The sequence below is a fragment of the Arachis hypogaea genome, chromosome 12, assembly GCF_003086295.3.
Source record: "Arachis hypogaea cultivar Tifrunner chromosome 12, arahy.Tifrunner.gnm2.J5K5, whole genome shotgun sequence".
Lineage (NCBI taxonomy): Eukaryota > Viridiplantae > Streptophyta > Magnoliopsida > Fabales > Fabaceae > Arachis > Arachis hypogaea.
Window position 1 is genome coordinate 119,514,434 of NC_092047.1, and position 23,150 is coordinate 119,537,583.

Sequence of the window (23,150 nt, forward strand, 5' to 3'; positions counted from 1 at the left end):
TGTTAGATATCAATATCAATAAAGATTTAGTTTTCGAATTTATTAACAAGGTAGTTAGATATTTAAATCTTAATATTATTGAACTAATTTAAACAATATTATTTATAAATTATTTTAAAATTAAGATAGTTGTTTAATAATGAAATCAACAATTTAAAAGTTATAACAACAAAAAGCAAGTAATAGTAAGAAACAAGTTCAAAAACAAAATAATAATAGCTTAAATTTGAAAACAGAAATAAAACGTCATCTTTAAAAGAGGTAGTTATTTTTTAAACTTAAGTTATTTCTTTAAATTGTTTTACTTAGGTTGTTATTTTTTAAATTTTAAGTTATTTTGCTTAGGTGGTTATTTTTTAAATTTTAAATTATTTGCTTAGTTTGTTATTTTTTAAATTTTAAGTTATTTACAGATTACTCTTTTAAATCATAAATTATTATTATTTGTTTAAGTTGTTACTTTTTAATTTTAAGTTATTTTTTCATAATTAATTTTTTAAAAAAGTTTTTTAAAAAATACATATCTCAATTAAGAAGGCTTTTGTGACTCGATTTATGAATTTGTTAAGAGAAATTGATGATGGATAATCAATTATTATTTTTTAAATATAAACACTTACACATAATAAATGAGTAAAATGAAATCTATGAATTTTAATATTAACTTCATTGTAAGTTTATTTATTTGAATTTGTTTCAAGATTTTATTCTATATATTTGAATATTTTATTATTTTGTATTTAAATTATTATTTTAATTTTATTTTGTTAAAAAGATTTTATAATATTAATTTTGTTTGTACTTGAAAGATTTTAATTTATTAAAAAATTATTTTTTTAAATAAATATTTTTTCTATCTTTTTATTTAAAATATTATTATTGATATATTAATTTCAAAAATATACAAAATAACCATACTTTAAAAAAATACTTTGCATAGTTTTATCTTTATAAAATAAAATAAATAATTAATTTTTAATTTTTAAATTATAACTATTTCTTTAATAAAAGATAATTTATAAATTGTGTTTAAAATTTTTTAAATTTGTTAATTTTTAAATTTTAAAATATAAAATATATATGTATATAATTTGGTATAATTTTTTTGTTATTATTTTTTAAGTTATAATTAGTTTTTTAATATAAATAGTTACACGTATTAAATGAGTAAAACGAAATCTAAAAATTTTAATATTAACTTCAATGTAAATTTATTTATTTAGATTTATTTCAAGATTTTATTCTATAAATTTAAATTTATTTAATTTAGTATTCTCTAGATTATTATTTTAATTTTATTTTGTTATAAATGTTTTTGTAATATTAATTTTTTTGTGTTGGAAGGATTTTAATTTGTTGAGGAAAAAATTATTTTCGGTGAATAAATATTTTTCTATCTTTTTATTTAAAATGTTATTATTGGTATGGTAAATGATAAAACATATTTAAAAAAATGTATTATGAGATTAAATAATTTTATGATTGTAGGTATTTATCTACACGGGAGGCTGTATGGAGAACTTTGACTTATAATATTCAGTAATGAGATTAACATTTTATTTACCTAGAAAATAGAATATCATCTTTAAAGACAATAACAATCTTGAGAAAATCATTGATTAAGAGAAAGGGAAATGTACGATGTTCTTAACATGGATGGAGGCTAACAAAGAATTTGAAGCAGGTCAAACGCTAACGTATACTGAGTTTCTAAATCAATTTGTTTATAATACAGAAGAAGGGAATGATATCCACGCAAGAGAGAGTATTTTATCGGGAGATTAAATTATGTTCTACCAGATACATATGATATTTACTATATAAGAATTTTGTTAATTATTCAAAAAGTTGCACAACATATGAGTCTATTAGGACAGTTAATGGGATTACATATCCTAACTTCCAATATATTTTCTATTTTATGGGATTACTGTGTGACGATAAAAAATTCATTGCAGCTATTAACGAGGTCTGGTCATTAATTGAGAAAACTGTTTGTGATGCTATTGATATCTAATAGTGTTAACAAACTAAATCATATTTAGAATGCAACTTAGACATTATTGGTTGACGGGATACTATATATGAGGAGAAAAACATTGAAACCAAAGTATTTCACTATGTAGTCAATCATTATCGCATGTAGGACTTTACTTTCCAAAATCAGTGTTTATCAATGGGCAACTTTACGTTATTTTGTCAAGAATTAAGAGTCGCAATGGCTTGAACATTCTAATTCTAAATAAAGACAGTAATCCAAACTCATCAATAACAAATGTCGCGTTCAACGAAATTTTTAATAATATTTAGATAAGAAAATAGTATTTTCATTTTAGTAACATGTTATGATTTACACTTTTATACAAATATTTGTCGTAGATATAACTAATTTATTAACTATACTTTCAGACTTGAAATAAAATGTGTAACATAGAACACAACATCATATGCCAATTACTTTTTTAATGAGGTTAGTAAAATACTAGGTTGTTTATAAATTTCATTAGTCTTATAATATAAAGTTTAATGTAAAATTAACATGCTACTATTACAGTTATATATGTTCTTATTTTTTTAGGTCTCTTTTTTTATAACTCAAGAATATTATAAACTTCAAACTGTTCCATTTGTATTTTACTTTGAATAAAAATAAAATAACATATTAAATACGTTTATTATATAATGACAATAATAATGTTATACTAAACTTGCAAAAATTTATAATTATAAACTATTATTTTTTATTTATCATGTGAAATTAAAATATAAACTCGTGCATCGCACGGGTTTAACACTAGCAAAATATAAAAAGAATATTTATTTATTTAATTTAATTTATTTTTACAAATCCGTATATATGCAGATCGAATATGTAGATATCTCCATAAAATCCGTAATTCAATCTTATAAATGTGCGAATCAGATTTGATAGTTTTGTAAATTGAATTTATATCCACAATTTTTAAATCAGATTCAAATAAATATCGCGGATATACAGATCAAATCTGATCTATAAACATTTATACAAATAACAGAGATCACTTAAATTAATTACTTGAATTATTAGAAATCAGTTAAAAAATTTTAAATTACGAAAGAAAATTTTGTATTGTGAACAAATGGTCGGACACCAAAAAAATATTTACTCAAAAAGAAATTAAATCCGTATATATCCCCTACGAGCTATATATGAAGAAACCAATATTTGTTGACAAAAATCAATGTTTGCATGAGTTGGGAATATTGAAGAGTCCAAATCATGAATGAATATGCTGGGCTGGGAGTTAGGACAGTAAGACATGTGCATATTCTTGGATGCCTTATTTCTACATATATATATATATATATATATATATATATATATATATATATATAAGAATATACACTACCAATAACACACTATAATTTAGTACTATGGTCAATTTTTTCAAATTATTATATATTTTCTTGTTACTAGTCAAAGACTTAAAAAAAAGCTATATTAGAAAAATGGTAGTTGAGCCTAAAATAATAGCCCTAATTGTCATGTTCGATAATATTGTTAATCAAGCGTAGTGAATTTTGTAACAATTTAATATTTTTCTGGACGTCAAATATATATTTATATGTATAATTACATATTCGTGTCATCATCTCATCTGTAAATTTTGAGCAGTCAAAAGAATAATTAAAAAATTGCAGGAAAAAAATGGTGTACTACTCTGTATTTATTATCGCTTTCATTGTTGCGCCTCCAATAGATATTGATGGTATTCGTGAACCTGTTTCTGGATCTCTACTTTATAGAAACAATATTATTTCGGGTGCCATTATTCCTACTTCAGCGACTATAAGTTTGCACTTTTACCCGATATGAAAAGCGGCATCTGTTGATGAATGGTTATACAATGGCGGTCCTTATGAACAATTTAAAATTAAAAAAATAAAATCAACTTACAATTTTTAATTATTTTTATTTTATTTAAAATTATAATTCACAATTTTTATTATTTTTTTAAATATTTTATCTTATTTAAAATCGTTACCACCCTTTATTTTCTTTATCCAATACTTTTCATATGGCTGTATTATATGAATTGTAATATTAGCCGAAAAGGAACGCTATTTTGTGGAGTTGTACTACACCAACCCTTGATTTTCTTTTTTCTTTAGGGTACATTTGTACTACATCGTTGACTAGGGTCGCACTATTCTTTTTCCACGACAACAATAATGAATTGTACACATGAAATAAAATAAAATAAAATAAATTTAAAACTTATCCATTTATCTTCCGTTCTTCACCAAGTTTGTTGAAGCCTGTATCATTCTAATTTACTATATAATCACATGAACACGTGTATCCTGCATTATTTTGCATCATGATTAATTGATTAGATTGGTGTTATTTATTAGGTACCGAGATAATGAGATGATGAGTGACAATGTGTTGTGTTGTAATAAGAAGTGATGTTAGGAACAACAAATTGGACACATCAAACTAAAAAGTGCTGTAAAGTTATCTAAGACGGTTCTGAAGTACATGCCATGTCTTTGCCGCTTCAATGGGACTGTTCAAGATTTTCTACTATTTTTATTTATAATAAAAATTTAAAAAACCAAATTGAACATTACCTCTTCGGTATTTCTAGCCATCAATTTGGAAAAAATTCTTAGGACGTACAGACAATTTTCTAAGTCATGTTTATCCGCGGATTACAATAATTTTTTGGTCATGGAAATGTTGATCTTTCAACTACATAAAGAAATTATCAAGCAGTGAAGATTATCTTTGATAATAAAACAAAACATTCCACTGCCAAAAGAAAAGAATAATAAAACCCTTAATGGGCCTAACAGAGGCCCAATATTTAAAGCAAAAGAAAAGAATAATAAAACCCTTAATGGGCCCAAGAGGCCCAATATTAAAGCAAAAGATAACACATCTGTACCATTCATTGTTTTAAATTTTAACAAACACTCCTTATTTCTTAATTAGTCTCTTAAACAAAATAAAATAAAATTGATCTGTAGATAGCATGCCATAATAAAGGAAATTAAACAAAGCAAAGTATTATTCTACAATAATAATTTTATTACAAAAGTAATTATTATTTATATACAGTGTAGTAGTATTATTTTCATTGTTTTACTTGGAAACTTCTTCGTCGCCGTCGCCGTCGACCCGTCCGACGTCGTTGAAGGCCTGTCCTGTCATCTGGTCAGATGCTTTCAAGGCTTCGGCCACCGCAACCGGTCGCGTCTTTTGCAATCTCACCGTTGACGGCTTGTCTCCGGCGGCGGCGGTTTCCAGATCTCTGTCGTATCCTCCTCCACCTTCCACCTTAAGCTCTTCCATTTTCCTCCTTGCTTCTTCCTCTGCTCCGCTCAAGTTTTCCTTCACTCATAATCAAAACATCATTATATTACTCAGCAAATATATCTCAACTAAATTGATAGAAACAACTCAGTTGCATGCAACTTTACACGGTAAAATTGATAATGGAGAGCAGTTACGTAAAAATTTAATTAAATCAGTCAAATACCGATTCTCAACTGTTAACTTTATTCACCAACTAAAATAATAGTTGACAATAATTTTTTTTTAATTGAAAATAGTTATCATATTTCTTATATTTGACCATAGTAGTTGAAATTTTTTGTAAAAAGATGAACAAAATTGAAGACCTTGGTCTTGTCCTTAGCTTCAGTGGTTTTGTGCTTTGCTGCCTCAGCAGTTTCTGAAGCCTTGTTCTCTGTTGCTTCCTTCATATCATAAGCTTTGTCCTTTGTTGCTTCAACTGTGTCTGCACTCTTCTGCTTTGTTTCTTCTTTCTTGCCTCCCAAGAAACCCATCGCCCTCTCCTTCAGCTCCCCAAGCTTCCCCACCGTGGTGTCCTTCCCTTCCTTCGCCTTCTCCGAAGCATAATCTCTGTACTCACCTATGTCCAACACCCTCATCATTCTTAAACTTCCAATTTTAAACATCTGATTATTCTAAAAAATTATTCTAAAAAATTAGTATTACTTACCACCCTTTTCCACTGTCTTGTCCTTGGCTTCCTTAGCCTTATCCATGGTTGCATCTTTAGTTTCCTTGGCTTTTTGAGATGCAGCATCTTTTGTTTCTTTTGCTTTCTGTGATGCATAATCTGTGTATTCACCTGCCTTTTCCACTGTAGCATCTTTTGATTCTTTTACCTTTTCAGCTGCATAATCTAATATTATTTCAATTAGTCTATAAATAACACTAAGATACATTGTTTTTGTTTGGCATATTCTATTGATGTTACCTAGAAGTATATGAAGATTAAATAAAAGAGTTATTGAAGGAAAAAATCTGAATTCTAAAGCAGAAACAAAATTAGAATTAACCATCTAAATATATGTATGAACTTACCAGCTTGTTCCTTTGTATAATCTTTTGCATTCTTAGCTTTTCCAATAGAGATATCTCTCACTTCACCAGCACCAAATCCTCCAAATTCTTCACCTTTATTTGTTGTAGTTATATCTGATGATGCTGCATTTGTAGTAGTGTTGTCTCTTTTGCCAACAACAGCATCTTTAGCACTTTCATATGTGTCATGAACTGCTCTTAGCATTGAACCAATTACACCTGGCTTTTGTTGTTCATCATGATCATGGTTTCTAGCTTTGTTAACTTCTTCAAGATCTTTTGCAGTTTGTTCAGCGCTTTCTTCCTTCAATTGTTCCCTTGACTCCATGATTGATGATGCTAATAATCACTCAAATAATTTGTAATGGATGTGAAAGAATTAAGGTGGTGTTTGATAATTTATATGATAAGATTATAAGGATAGTATAGGAAGGTTTGTGACGGTTGGTGTGAGTGGACACGTGTTAATAGAATAGAGAACCACGTGGAAGAAAGGGTTATGACACGTGGCAACCATGCTTAGGAGGTTTGACACGTTGTGTTTGAGAAGTGACATGACATATTCTACATTGTTCTCACTTCTAAGAATTCTTAAGGCATTATTATTATTATAAACATAGATGCCCTCTTATGTTTGGAAACCTGAGAGGATGAGAGTTGTAATGTCCACGTGGCAATTTGTAAAAAAAAAAAAAAAAACAATGAGTTTCATACTTTATAGTCAACCCGGTTCTGTTGGCCAATGCATCATCATCACCTTTTAGTAGTATAATTTGAAATTGGAAGAGTTTGATTTCGGAAGAATTACTCAGGAGTCATGATATAAATATAAAAGAGTAAAGCAAATTTTAAAAGTTTTGAAAATATTTTTAAGTTTTATTTTGTTTTAATTTTATCATAAAAATTTTTTATTTGTATTAAATATATTTTTTATGATTAAATTTTTAAAAAATTTAAGACCAATATAATAATAATACATGAAAATTATATGAAAATTATATTTGATGTATTTGTGTTGAAAGTTGTTCTTATAAAATTATTGTTGAATTGATCTTAAATTTTTTTAAAAATTAGCCATCAAATATATATTTGATGCAAATAAAAAATTTTATAGGACAAATTTAAAACAAAATAAAATTTAAAAATATTTTTAAAATTTTTGACAAATTTCAAAAATAAAAAAATATATCTTACCCAATATGAAATTATCATTGTGGACTAACACATATTTATGATTAATTATAATTATATTAAATATTTTATATAATATGACTTAATAATAAAAATAAAATTATATATTCTATTCTATTTCATCAATTTAATAAGAATAAAATCAAACATTTTTTTATTTTTGTTTAGAATTGTATAAATATTACATTCAATATAAATAGTAATTTTAGGAGTTTGGTCCTTGATATACCATAATCACATTTTGTTAGGGTAATTGGCAATATAAACAATTTGAATTAATCATCATAAATTCTAATGTTTAATCTCCTAAGCCAAACTGAATGAAGTATCATATGGAAGACATCAAATCTTTTAGGAGGATAATGCACTTCAAAGTGTCTCCTAATGTTGTCCACTCTCCGTTGCATCCTTATATATTGTCTTGATGAGATGTTTGTTAGAATCTCCTTCAATTTTGGAATGTCTCTTGAAGAAACTTCAACTGAAAAAGACTTCCAATTCAAGACATCACTAAATGGAGGGACATAGTGGTCAGAAATAAGCACAGGAACACAACCTGTGTAAATTGCCTCAACTACCCTTGGGCTTGCCACCTCATACCCACTAGGGCAAAGACAAAACTTGCTCTTTCTAAGCATACCATAGTAGGAAACCCCCTTTGGAAGGTACTTGTGGACTTTGATATCTTCATCCTTGTTCTCCCATTGCTCAAGTAAAATGGGCCTAATGGGCCCATGAACCCCACCGGCGAAGAAGGCCAAAATTGAGCGTTTAGATGCGGAAGGCCCACCAAGAAAACCATCTATTGTACCTACATTTTTACAAGGATTTTCAGGAGTCTTTCGTGTATCAATAGTATTTTTATTATAGTGGAAATTCAAGTGCAGTCAACTTCACTTAGGCTGCATTTGTTTTCGAGAACAGGACAGGACAAGACACTGAGAATAGGACATGACAAAACACTGATAGATAGAGACACAAAATTGTGTTCTTGTATTCTGTTTGGTGATAAACTATAACAAATTATAAAAATCCAATTTATTCTCATTTTTTTCATTAAAAAAATTTGAAATAAAAAATATAATAATAAAAAATATAATTATGAAAAATTAATAAGAATAATGAAAGAAAAAATAAAAAATAAGTTGTGTTTCTTGTTAGTGTCTCAGTGTCCTTCCTGTCAGGATAGACACAAAATACATTAATTCAGTGTCTCTGGACACATTGTCTCTGTCCATGTCTCCTCTGCCAAACACGATTTTGTATCTCAGTGTCCTGTCTCTGTAAACAAACGCAGCCTTAAAGTTGATAATTGATAGTCGTTATATGAAAATTTAGTCAAATCACTCAAATTATTTAACGGCTCTCAGCTATCAACTTCACGTGAAGTTGCCTGCACCAGAGTTTTCACCACTCACCTATTTTGATTGAAATTAAGTGAAAAGTGACTATAATTGAAAATTACTAAATTACTAATGATGAGAATAACCTAATAACCTGTTTGGAGATTGATTTCAGGAAGAGAAACATCTTTTGTAGGGTTGAATCCTTCAGAGGTGTTGGCATTGCACAATACACGTATAGAGTTCTTGTATAAGTAAGGAATAGAGAATGAAGTCTCTGGCCCCTAAAAAATTTTGAATAATCATTCTCAACATTATTATCATTTTGTGTATTCATATGCATCTAAGATCATCATAGAACTAATATGATCACATTATGAATAAAGATGTAATTCAGGACTCGATCAATGGCGATTAGACCGTCATTTTCTCACTTTACCAACCTTCTTATTTTAAAGGAACTAGTTTCAAACGAGTTAGACCTACTTACCCAATCATGGCAAGAAAGCATGAAATGATCAGCACCAAGGCTTCGATTCCAATAAGGATATCTTCCAGCAATGAGATTGATATAATCCTTGACGGTTGTTCTTATGGGGCCGAAATCGCGCGAGTTCCTCTCGTACACAAATCGGACCATCATTACTACACTGAAGGGAAGGAAGAACACATGAGCTTTCTTAGGATCCCTTGTTCGAAATTGCTCATTCATCTCAATAGCATGGATGAAATTACCCTCCATTGAGTATATGCTTTTGCATGGTCCATTATGAAAAATTGGAGGCTCCCCTTCTTTATAGACAAATACTTTGAATTGTTTCTCCATTTCTAAATAGCTCCTACATACCATAACAATGATATTTAATATAACCAGTGATGATCACTTAGTACTAATCAATGTTTATAACATAGTTACTCATCATAATTTCTTAATGGATTGTTTAGAAACAACAACGAGACGGATAGGGATGGGTTTTCACACTACTGACTCCACCCCGCCCTACCTTATCTTATATAGACTCCGTCCTGTTACTACCAGCGAGTATGAGTTGTACTACCTAGTATTATTCACTAGGAATTACAATTAATTTGAGTTGATTGAGTGGTCAACTCAGTCATCTGCTTAAGCAAGTGTTCGGGGGGTTCGAATCCCATTTTAATACGTTCGGAGGGTTCGAATCCCATTTTAATACATGCAGCAATCCATTGACCAGCAACAAACCTTTAAATGAAATTCAGATCCACGACGGATTAGTCTTTGGCCTGTCGAGCTAGGGATGCCATAAGCAACCAAAAAGAAAAATTCACTAGGAATTCCTATGGCCCATTAGTTTGCCCTTGAAATACTCCCCAGTATTATTTATAATCATAGTAATTAATATCTAACTATCACTTAAAATAAAATTTCTTGGTTTGATAAGCAAGTATAAACATTACACTTCGACTTAATTATTATAAATTAAGGGCATTTTGGTTAATAATTTTCTGACAGTACTTTCTTAATTAGTGTACAAAATATTAAAGTGAGACATATTATGATTACTAAATATGTTACCTGTGAAATGCTTTGGCATTCCTATAGACTGGACCTATTGGAACATAGTCTTGATCAAGTGTTTGATTCCAATTTCTTGCATCTCTAATAGCAGCTCTAGCTTGTAGCAAACCTGCTTCAGTTCTATCTAAGATGCTGAATTTTCTTTGGGGAACAACATAAGATTCATTCAAAGGAGCTGAACTTGCCCAAGTTTTTGAGATGTCATGATCAACTACCTCAGTTTGGTTCTGTTCCCAAAAAGGAAAAACGAAAAAAGGAAAAAAATGAGTCATCATCTTTAGTGAATTATAAATAAACTGTTAATGTTAACATATATTTTTCAAAATTATAAAATTTAATATAATTTTATATATTAATAAATATCTATTTATTTTTATTACATTTATGTTATTGAAGTAATTTTAAAATTAAAAATAATTTTACCAAACAGAATTTTTATAACTTAATAGGTATAGAAAGTCACTTTTATTATGATTTACCAAACATACATTATATAATTTTTGAAAAGCTATTTAAAAAAAACGGTAATGTTAGGAAGAAAAAAAAAGTCAGAATTTGTCTTATGTAGTCTTTATTAATTGTCCCAACAATTAATGAGTGCTAAACAAGACAAGTTATGACTATTTTTGACTCGATTTCTGTTAAAAAAAACACTAGCTTTAATATAATAAACTACTTTTTAAAAACCAAAATTTTACCAAATTGAGAGTAAGATTATATTGCTAGATACAAAATGACCGGGGATGCATTTTCTTACTTTCCCTTGAACAAAATTAAGAAATTAAACTTAAAATCAAGAGTAATTTAAAACTAATATTACTATTACACTTTGAATCTATGCATGTTGACTCATTGCTAACACATCAACAAATAATAATGGTTGGCTCTATACATTTGAAATTTCAAAAACATAAAACAAAGCATACTTGCAACAACTTCATTATTCTTCAAAGATCAAATTGAAACATCAATCAACCCTTACAACTAGACTATGCTTAATAGCTAAAGTCCTAAACATATACCATGTTCTAGTAAAAGATTTTTTTTTAATAAGAAAAAGAAATTAAAAAAAAGGGAAAGAAAAGAAAGAGATCTTACATATTGTTCCGGAAGAGAAAGTGCTGGAGGAGAGAAGTAAGAGAGGTTATTGAAGAAAGACATGTGATGATCATCAAAGGCATGCATAGTTTTGTTATCATCACCATTGTTGATGAATAAAGAAGAAGAAGAAGGAGAAGAAGAAGGAGTTATAGAGCTCCAAAGTAGTGGCACCAAGGTATTATTATTGTTACTACTTGGACCATTCAGAAAAGCAAAAGTAAGTGCCATAACCATTACAAGAGGAACAACCATCAACAACAATGGCTTCAATGATGAAGAACCACACCAATAACAAAAACCCATTATTGTAATGATGATTTGATTTCAAAGTTGAAGCCTTTTTGGGATTTCAGAATCTGGGCATGCATGATTTTAATTTAATCCTCCCTTCTTTTCATGTTACAGCTGCCTCTTCTCTGTGGCTTCAGTTACAAATGTACACATGGCAGCAGAAACTCATGCATGCAATTAACTCTCTCTCTCTCTCTCTTTGATATCTCCCATTATTAGAGTATTCCAAATCCGATTTTGAGTGGATTTAAATTTTATTTAAAAATTTATTGTAAATTAATAAATTATTATATATATTAAAAAAATTTAAATTTTTATGTTTATTTAAATGAACGAATGGGATCATTATTCAAATCAACTAAGTTAATTTCACTTTTTATTTTTTTATTTTTAAATATAACAGCGGGTATAATTGCCACAAAAGTGATCCGCCACAAAATTTTGATTTACAGTAATTATTTTAGCGATTTAAAAAAATCGCCACTAATTGTTTAGCAATTTTTTATTTTTAAACGATTATTCAACTACCATTATATATTTGGCGGCAGCTAAAAACTGCCGTTATCTGACTCTAAAACTGCCGCAATATGTTAGAATTCTTGTAGTTAGCGAAGCTAGCATCGGGCCCAAAACTATTGATTAGTAATATTTGATGGCTTAAATTTTCTCGCGACAAAAACCTTGAATTTATCGAAACATATACAGGATCCAAAACCGAGAATAGGGTTTAATTCGTGCCAGTTTGGGGTGGCTCATATATTAAGATCATAAGATGAGTGGCATTATTATGTGTGTGTGTGAAATCTATAGTGGAATTCTTCATGGGTAAAGAAACTTGAAGATTTTGATATACTACTATGAATGGTGGTTGAATTTGTATATCTTCCATGCGATTCTAGAATCTAGATGATATTTGACTCAAATTTTAAATTAAAATGTTGGATTGATTCATTTTCCTATTTCTAAGAGACTTGACTATAACTTAAAAAAGGAAATTAAATTTAAAAAATATTTGAATGAAATCTGGAAAAAAAATAGTTACAATAATAAGAAACTGTTAATGATTAGGTAGGACTGAATTTAATATTTAGATATTTTAGCATAAATTAATTTGGATTATATGAATAACTTATAAAAACCGAAAATAAATATTATTATTAGAAATTTGAATAATATTATGCATTTATATTTTTATATAAACTAAGTCTAATTAAATTATTAATAAAATTTAAAAAAATAATATTATATATTCAAATTTTTTTATAAATTAAGTCTAATTAAATTCAACAACATCTAATTCGACCAAACTTAAATGTGGTTCCATAAAAAGAACAAGGGACTCTTAATTATTATTTTTCTTTTCATATTAACACAAATTTAAAATAACTTCATAAAAAATATATTTGACTAATATAGATATCGCTCCTTTTAATAGTCAATATACGAGTAATTGTAAGATGCAGTTGTGCATATGAACAATTTGGATAAGATCATTCCAAATTGTATTTACATAAAAGAAAAAAAAATTAACTATTAAATTAGTTATTATATATATATTATTTTAATTTTTTTTATATTTTAATATCTATTTTATATTGATGGTTAATTTTAGAAGTATTCATAAATTAGATCATATTCAATATTTAAATATTAGTGATTTTTTTTATTTTTTACGATATCCTCCAATCCGACAGACCAAAAACTAATTCGATGTGGTACTGAGTTTTATTTAAGAGTTTGCTACTGGCAAATGGATTGCTGCATACACAAGGCGGGATTTGAATCGACACTTACTTAAACAGACTAGTGAACTAACCACTTAGACCAACCCAATTTAATTACCATCTGTAATATTTATCTGCATCTAATCCGCAAGATGATCGAATCCACACTCTAACAGAATCGGTTCACTCACATCTGTATTTACGGATTCAATTCGCATATCCATACTAAATAATAAATAAATAATATATACATTTTATTTATATTTTAATTTGATTAATCATGATTATTTATATATATTGTATCATTTTAAATAAATAATCTTTTTTATCCTTGTGTCTCTATATTTCTATTTTTATACATACATCATATTCATATCATTGATATTGAGAAACATAAGATCCAAAACAAAATAGAATTTAAGATATTTATACAATAATGACAACAAACTCTTATTTATTAGGATGAGAAAGATTCAACATACTCAAATTATATAAACTTCTTGGCTATCTATCTAATTAATGATCATGAACTTTAATGTTCAATCTTCTAAGCCAAACAGAATGAAGAATCATATGAAAGACATCATATCTCCTAGGTGGATAATGTACCTCAAAATGTCTCCTAATTTGTCCCACTCTTCTTTGCATCTTTATATACTTCCTTGGAGAAACACTCAAAAGAATTTCCTTCAATTTTGGAATATCCTTCAAAGAGACCTCAATTGAGAAACTCTTCCAATTCATTACTTCACTAAATGGAGGGACATAATGGTCAGAAATTAACACAGGAACACAACCGGTGTAAATTGCCTCAACTACCCTTGGGCTTGCAACCTCATACCCACTAGGGCAAAGACAAAACTTACTTTTTCTAAGCATACTATAATATGAAACACCCTTTGGAAGGGTCTTGTAGAGTTGAATATCTTTATCCTTGTTGAACCAATGATCAAGGAGAATGGGCCTAACGGGCCCATGATTCCTGCCTGCATAGAAGGCCAAAATGGGCCTTTGTGATGGTGATGGCCCACCAACAAAATCATCTATTGAGCCTTTTAGGAGATTGATTTCTGGAAAAGAAACATCCTTTGTGGGATTGAATCTCTCTGAGGTGTTGGCATTGCATAGCACACGGATGGAATTCTTGTGTAGGTTTGGAATGGCAAATGATATCACAGGACCCTGAAATTAAAATGAAATCAAACAAACATGTGTAAGAAAAAAAAAAGGAAAAAATTCAGGTGCAGTCCACTTTACGTGAAATTGATAGCTGAGAGCCGTTAAATGAAAATTTAGTCAAATCAGTCAAATCATTTAACGACTCTTAGTTATCAACTTCATATGAAATTGACTGCACCTGAGTTTTCACAAAAAAAAATATTTATTACATTATGTCTTAAGAATTCTCCTTCCTTATCTATCTGATTATACTTTGAAATGAGACTAGTCTCTGTTTCCAATAGCAATTAAAAAAAAAACTCCCTTAGATAATTAAATAATAATAATAATAATAACAACAACTATCAGAAAAAATGATGAATATGTTCTCATGATTATTTTTTAACAAAAATTAAATACTTATAGATTTAATCATTGAAAAAACGAGACACATAGATTTTTTATTAAATAAAAAAATTATTTGTCTATAAATAAAAAACTATAAATATTTAATTTTGGTAAAAAATTTATTTGTCTACACAAAAAACAATTCTAAATTTAGTTATCCTTTTATTCAAACTATTACTTACTCACATTATTAAGTCAATCATATAGTAGGTAAATTTGTTTCTTATCCAATAATCACAATGGAAATGTTTAGTAATAAAATTTTTTTTTAGCCAAAATCAGTCAGAATTTATTTTATTTAATATTTATTAATTACAGTAGAAATTAATAAATAATAAATAAAATAAATTTTAACTGTCTTTTTTTTTTTGTCTCCGCACTGTTACCGTAATCATAAATAGTAGCCTTGAGAAACTAAATGAAATAACATGTTGCTAGAAGAATCAATTATGATGATATTTTTTCAAGTCAAATTAATTAAATTCTTAACTAATAATAATAAAATCTAAAGAATAGTAGTGAATTATAGTGAGGTAGTTAATTACATACCCAATCATGGCAAGAAAGCATGAAGTGATCAGCACCAAGGCTTCTGTTCCAAAAGGGATATCTTGAAGCAATGAGATTGATATAATCAATGGTTGTTCTCTTTATGGGACCAAAGTCAAAGTCAGATTTATACACAAATTTGACCATCATTGTATACTGAAAGGAAGGAAAAAAACATGTGCTTTTTGAGGATCCCTTGTTCTAAATTGTTCATTAATCTCCATTGCATTGATGAAATGCCCTTCTGATGAATATATGCTTAGGCATGGTCCATTATGAAAAACAGGTGGTTCCCCTTCTTCATAGATGAACACTTTGAATTGTTTCTCCATTTCTAAGTAGCTCCTGCCATTTCAATTTTTGTAATTAAAAAAAAAGTTTAATTATTCTGTCAGTTCTATAGTTTCATTGAATTTTTAATTAGGTCTTTATATTTTTTTTTATTTAGGTCTTTATACCATATCAGATCTTGTAACTAAGTCTCTACCGTGACAAAACTATTAAAATTAATAGAATATTCTGTTAAACTATACAGAATATTCAGTCAAGTATTAGGCATATTCGTTTTGTTTAACGAAATATTCCGTTAATTCCAGTATTTTTATCACGGTAGGAACTTAATTACAAAATCTGATATAGTATAAAGATTCAATCAAAAAAATATATATATATAAGGACTTAATTAAAAATTTAGTTAAACTATAGAAACTGACAGAATAATTAAACCTAAAAAAATACATATACATTAAAATTAATCAATAAATCAGTCACTATACTGACAGAATAATTAAACCTAAAAAAGTACATATACATTAAAATTAATCAATAAATCAGTCACTATATATATATATATATATATATATATATATATATATATATATATATATATATATATATATATATATATATATATATTCTAACTAAATAATCAGTGGCTAGAATAATTAAATTTGTCATATAATAAAATAATCAAATATACTTACAATAATATAATAAAAAATTTAATGAGATATCAAATAATAGTGAAACTTTAGCATGAGATAGGAAATATCTATGTATTATACATGCTTAAAATTAACCCTAAAGTATATTTTAATTAAATTAAACTCCTCTTATTTCTCATCCCAGTAATAGTTATAACTCTAAGAAAATTTGATACATAAGAAAATAATGGATTATTAGGTACCTGTGAAATGCCTTAGCATTCCAATACATTGGACCTAATGGAACATAATCTGGATCTTGAGTTTGATTCCAATTTCTAGCTTCTTTAATGGCAGCTCTGGCTTGAATCAGACCAGCTTCTATTCTATCTAACATGCTGAACTCTTTTTTGGGAGGAACAACATGTGATTCATTCAAAGGAGGAAGAGGAACATAATAAGATTCATTCACTTGCCAAGGTTTTGATGACATGTTGAGATCAACTTCATTTTTGTTTAACTGTTCAAATTAAAAGATGCTGCTATTAGTTAACACTTTTTAATTACTTTATCAGTTAATAATATATTTGTTAATTTACTACCTCTGGTTACAAACTAATTGTTATATTTATTAATAATTAATTATGTTAGATAGTGGAAACTCAGGTGAACTCGACTTCACGTGAAGTTGATACCTGAGAGTCGTTGGATAAAAATTTAGTCAAATCAGTAAAATCATCTAACGGCTCTCAAGTATCAACTTCACGTGAAGTTGATTTCACCTGAGTTTCTACCATGTTAGATACATGTTTTTAAACATTATCCTTTTGATAAAACTTCTTTCTTCTTTATTATCCCCTGCCTCTTTAATAATATGGATATAGTAAGCAAAATATAATTAATTTTTTGTTTACATTTTATTTATAGAATAATTATTTGTGAAAGAAAAACTTTCAAATAGAAAAAAAAAATTACTTTTGATTGGAGGTAATAATACCATTTTAAGCTTCTACCTCTCTAGTAATTAATTCTACTCTATGTTAATTAATTAATAAAAATAAAAAGAATAATTGAAATCAGCAAAGGGGATTAGAAAAATAAATAAATAATTGTCAAGAAAAAAATAAAAAGGAAAGAACTCTTACAGATTCATGAAGTGTTGGGGGAGAATATTCATCAGAGATAGCCATAGTTTTGTTCTTCTCCTCCTTAGTAAGCATGACATCATCACTTCCACCATTATTGTTTGAAAATAATGAAGAAGATGAATTATTATTATTATTAGAAGAGGAAGAAAATTTGTGTTTTCCATTTAAGACCAAGGTGGTGGAAACACTTGGACCATGGAAAAATAAAGCAAGAACCATAACAATTACAAGAGGAACCATGAACAACAATAACTTCATGGATGTTGATGATGATGAAGAAGAAGAATTTGCCATTGATAGATGAATTTCAAAATTAAACCCTTTAATTTAGTTTGAGAATTTTTGCCATCATGGACACAAATATAGCTAGAGCTTTCTCTTTTCTCTTATCTCTTTTTTCTTTTTTCTTTATATGTTAATTTGTCTTAAGCTATAATATATATGTAGCTTAATTTTGCTATGTGTATATTTTTTATAATAAATATTATTTTGATATTAGTATTTTTTAAAAATTAAACACGTTTTTTATTTTGTTAATTAAAAGTTTAATTACTCTATTGGTCTTTATAGTTTTACGAAATTTTTAATTAGGTCCTTGTATTTTTTTTCTTTTTAATTGAGTCATTGCACTAATTTTTTTTTTATTGGATCCCTATACTTTTCTTTTTTTTTATTTGGATTTCTGCACCAATTTTTTGTTTAGTTAAATTCCTATAAAATTAAGGCAATTACTGTTAAGAGGGACCTAATTAGAAAAAAAATTAGTGCATAAACCCAATTAAAAAAAAATATAGAGACCTAATTGAAAATTTTGCGAAACTATAATGACCAACAGAGTAATTAAATCTTAATCAAAAAATAATTTAATATAATTAATTACTAACAATTAAATTTTTATATCGATATAAAAATTATTTGGTGTATAAATAATATTTTTATATATGGTTTTGGGGTTTTATCTCTTCTTTGTCCACATTAATTAAGCCATAGCGCAATAGAAAGAGAGTGATAGAGAAACAAAGGATCCAAACAATGAAAGAGGGCACATAATGTGTTAAAACAACATTGGACTTTCAATTTATGGCTGAAATTTAGTTCATCAACATCGTATATAGAGAGAGAGGATAGACATGCAAGAATATGTATATTGGATTCGCCATGCAATTTTCTAGATTTCCTTTTATACCCTTCTGTATGTTTGTCCCATTATCCTTTTTTTTTCTTATTTTATTTATTTATTTTTTGGTTAATTAAGTGATCTTCGATTCCTTTTGGGTTTTGACAAAAATTCCTAATTGCCAATGGTCCAATACATGTGTCGTTTGCGAAAGTTGTTTAACTACTTCATGTCGTTTGGAAGGCTTGGATTTTATGCATGTGTTTATTATTGCTAAATAGTTTTTTTTTTTACATTAAAATTGAAATATTTATGAATATACCATACTCGTTTAACTTACGACTAATTTTTTTTGTTATAGAAATAAAAGTGATGATATACTTTAACATTATAATTTTTTGTATTTTTTAAAACTGTGAAAAGCACACAAATCGGAGGATCTGATTTCTGTCGGACGGTCCAATTTCTGTACCTCTAATAAATCAGACGATCAAATTTCTGCTTCTCTAATTAAACGATTCCACATTTGAGAATAACACACCAACAATTCACATTTAAAACAAAACACCACTACTACTCTAATATTAAAAATAAATGGTGAAAATATAAAAGCTTTTTATTTGTTAAAGTAGAAATCAAACTAAAATAATTTAAACATGATAAACTTTATTAATTTAGGTATTTGTTTGGTTCCTATCTTAATTTTTAGCATTTTTATTTTTAGAATTCTATAAAAGATAAATAATTAAAATAATAGAAACTTATTACTACAAGAGGAATTATTTCGATTGATAGCCATATTGACAACTAAGTCGTCGCTAAAAATACATGGAGAAATCGAATGTTGGTAATTTTCAACTAATATCCGAGCTGTCGATAATAAATAAAGTTTAATTAATTTCTTTTAAAAATTATTTTACATGTTAAAGTTTATCGATGATGAAAACTTAATATAAAGTTATTTTTATATTAAAAATTTTAATATATATTTACATATGTATAATTAAATTTTAAAAAATAAATAGTCCGAATAAATAGTTACGGACTAGACCGACGGTAAAGAGCACACGTCAACAATATAATGTAAACTCAAGTGTATTCAACTTCACGTGAAGTTGATAGTTAAAAGTCGTTAAATAAAAATTTAGTCAAATCAGTCAAACCATCTAACGGCTCTTAACTATCAACTTTAAGTGAAGTCGACTGCACCTAAATTTTCACCCAATAATATTATCACGCGCCAATTGACACCAACGTGGCGTCAAAGTTTATCGATGACCAGCCGTGGATAAATTAATGCCTCGAAAAAAAATTGCCTTATTATGGTATAATACATTTGAATTGACCAGACTTTAGTAAATATCAAGAATCTCCATCAACCTAGCAAAGTGCAAATGAAGATGAGATGCATCCCCACCATATATATAAGGATGTATCAAATTAAACACTTAATGGTAATGGAATACATTTATACATCACTAGTTTAGTAATACAAGCATTGAAGTGCATGGGGACCGCAATAACTAAAACACCATCAGCTGGATAGCTACTCCATCAAATTGAACTCCATAAAATGTGGATATTTCGATGCCATAATTGTAATATCAATAAAAATTAAAAAGGATGAAAGTAACAAATAAATACATAAATATAAAATGTTAGAGTTAAAATAAATTGTAGAAATTAAAAAAAATTAAAAAATATAAATATAAAAAAATATGTAAAAGTAAAAAAAATTTATTAATAAAAATTAAAAAAATAAATTATAAGTGTTTGAATTCAAAAAAATTACTTTTAAGATTTTTAATTTTATTCTGTGATACCAAAAAGTTGAGAGAGTTTTAGGTTTCTAAGTGTTTTCTAAAAGAACTAAATTGATTACCATGTTTGCCTCAAACTCTATTTATAGATTAATCTAATGTCAAATGACAGTTACTCCTATAATGATCTTCATCAGTTTTCAAATTTAAATAACCGTCCACACTTGCTTCCTTGACGGCAGTTCTACACCCTACTTTAATGCTTTATGTTAATAACTACTCTCGCACATAGCATGTCTCATAATTTAGGTTTAATTCAAATTTTGAATAAGAGATTGTTTTTAAGTCAATTAAATATTTTGTACTTATGAATTATATATCCAAATATCAATAAGAGATTGTTTTTGTTTCATACTTTTAAACTTGATTTTTTTTTGGTTGAAAAATAAAGCTATAACAAGGTAAATAAAATGATTAGAACCAAAAGACAAAAAAGACATAGGAATTTAAAAGATAAAAAAAATGAGAAAGAAAAGGTAAAAAAGATTAAGATGAATAAAAAAGAGAAAAAAGATAAAGAAATAGAAAAAGAAAAGAGAAAATAAAAAATAAAGATAAGAATGAGACAAAAATAATATATGATAGAAAAATAAAGAAGATTAGATCATTTTTGTCATATTTTTTTCCCATCAAAATTACCCCTTATTTACAGAATAGTCATTTACTTTGTACTTCGAAAATTTTTTTCCAATCATTTTCTATATGGCTTATTTAATGAGATGTTTGATGAATATTTCATCTTTCTTTTATCATTTCTTTATTCTTTGTTTCTTTTTTAACTTTTAACTGTTCGATTTGTCTAACATTTTCAGTAAGTTGAGTCATGTCATGATAGTGTTGATTTACAAACTTTTTCTTAATTCCAAATTCTAATCCAGTTATAGTAATTTTGACAACTTCAGAGTCTGAACTGAAGTAAAGCATCTATTTCTTATGTTTGTTAATCTAGCCAAATATTTATCAATTAATTCTCCTACATTGCGTTTGATGGAGAATAAATTACTTAAACTAATTCTTAATTCACTACGAAAAAATTGTTTAGGAAACTCTTTTTCTAATTGCATCTAAGAGTGAATTGAATTTGGCTTTAGGGTAGAAAACTATGTAAAGCATTTCTTGTCAATAAAGAGGAAAAAAATTTTATTTTTAAATACTCATTTGATGTCACTTCATTGATTTCGACGGTATAGCGAACAATGTGCTATATTGACGATTTTTCATCTTCTCCAGAGAATGTAGTTAATAACTTAGGAAACTTCTATCCCTCAAGTAATTTAGTTTGTTGGATAAATTCAGGAAAAGGAGACATAAATTGAGGTTGATTTGCAAATCTAACATTAATTCTCGATCTTTTCAGAATTTGTTCAATCACTTAATTGACATCTTGTCTCCCAATATTGTTTTGTCTAAGCCTTTCCAACATATTATCAGCATTTTGACCATGTCTAGACATATGAACATCATAACTAGAAATTGTTCCATCATTTTGGTTGACATTATTGAATCCTAAATTATAGTTGTCATTTTCTTTTAAATTTATCATAGTAGCAATTCTATTAACTTATCTATTTAACTGTTCAATTCTAGTATTTGTGTTTTTTAAGAAAAAACTCAAAACAATCACCATTTGATGAGTTAACATGTTTACTAGATCATAGTAACTCTCTCCCATCTGCTGTCTAATGTTTACTAAAAATCCAACAGTTTGACTTGATTGATTAACAGCTCTTGACATGTTAGGAAACACATGTCTAGGATTTTCTACCTTAGTAGCAGTAGGTGTAGTAGAATTATATGCATTGTTATTTTCTAAATTAATGGCATGTGACAAGTTATATTGTGATATATCGTAGTGTTTGGTTGATGTTCATGTCTCAATGAGACATAGACACAGTGACACATGTCTGCTGTTTGGTTTGGTGAGATACAAATTTTTGATGGACACGGGAGGACATGGATGGACACGAAGACACTAAATTTGTGTACCTCCAATTTGATGAGACACTGAGATATAATTTGTGAGACACTAATTTTTTACTTTTTCATCCTTATTCAATTTTTAAATTTTTAAAATTTATCCTTTTATCTCTCCAAATATTTTTTTTTACTTCCTCTTTTAGATTTTACAACCAAATTTGTTTTTCCGTTTTTTTCAAAAAAAATTATACATTTAATTTTTTATTTATTTGAATTTTAATTAATCTTTGATAAATTTTAGGCTTTGGTTTTCTATTTTTTTTAAAAAATTTGTATATTTAATATTTGAATGATAATTTGAGATGATATTAGAAGAAAAAATACTAAAAGAAATAAAAATTTAATGGTAATGACATGTAGCGTTTGAGGTGATGGGTGTGCACTAGTGTTTGGTAAAATTGTGGTTAAATGAAGGATAATTCAGTCGTTTTCAAATATTTGTGTCTTGTTCATTGTTTTTACC

The 23,150-nt window shown here is 27.4% G+C and overlaps 2 protein-coding genes and 1 pseudogene across 3 annotated transcripts; all 3 read right to left on the reverse strand.

The window, feature by feature from the left end:
* Positions 1-5,032: 5,032 nt before the first annotated feature.
* LOC112728891 (uncharacterized) lies at positions 5,033-7,113 on the reverse strand. Of its 2 annotated transcripts, none has more exons than XM_025779228.2 (4): positions 6,380-7,113; positions 6,012-6,197; positions 5,668-5,921; positions 5,033-5,377 (listed from the first exon to the last, which is right to left on the reverse strand). In XM_025779228.2, the coding sequence occupies exons 1-4, from the start codon at positions 6,705-6,707 to the stop codon at positions 5,129-5,131; spliced, it is 1,017 nt and encodes a 338-aa protein (XP_025635013.1). In that variant the 5' UTR covers positions 6,708-7,113; the 3' UTR covers positions 5,033-5,128. The 2 variants fall into 2 exon arrangements, with proteins under 2 accessions (XP_025635013.1, XP_025635014.1); XM_025779229.3 differs by having other exon boundaries at positions 6,012-6,188; positions 6,380-6,770.
* A 583-nt stretch (positions 7,114-7,696) lies between these two features.
* Positions 7,697-11,967, reverse strand: LOC112728892 (probable glycosyltransferase At5g03795). Its single transcript, XM_025779230.3, has 5 exons — positions 11,570-11,967; positions 10,469-10,698; positions 9,404-9,752; positions 9,068-9,197; positions 7,697-8,381 (listed from the first exon to the last, which is right to left on the reverse strand). Exons 1-5 carry the CDS (start codon positions 11,873-11,875, stop codon positions 7,846-7,848), a joined length of 1,551 nt encoding a protein of 516 aa, XP_025635015.1. The 5' UTR covers positions 11,876-11,967; the 3' UTR covers positions 7,697-7,845.
* Positions 11,968-14,012: 2,045 nt separating this feature from the next.
* LOC112728893 (probable glycosyltransferase At5g03795) lies at positions 14,013-18,216 on the reverse strand (annotated as a pseudogene).
* Between the last annotated feature and the right edge of the window lie 4,934 nt (positions 18,217-23,150).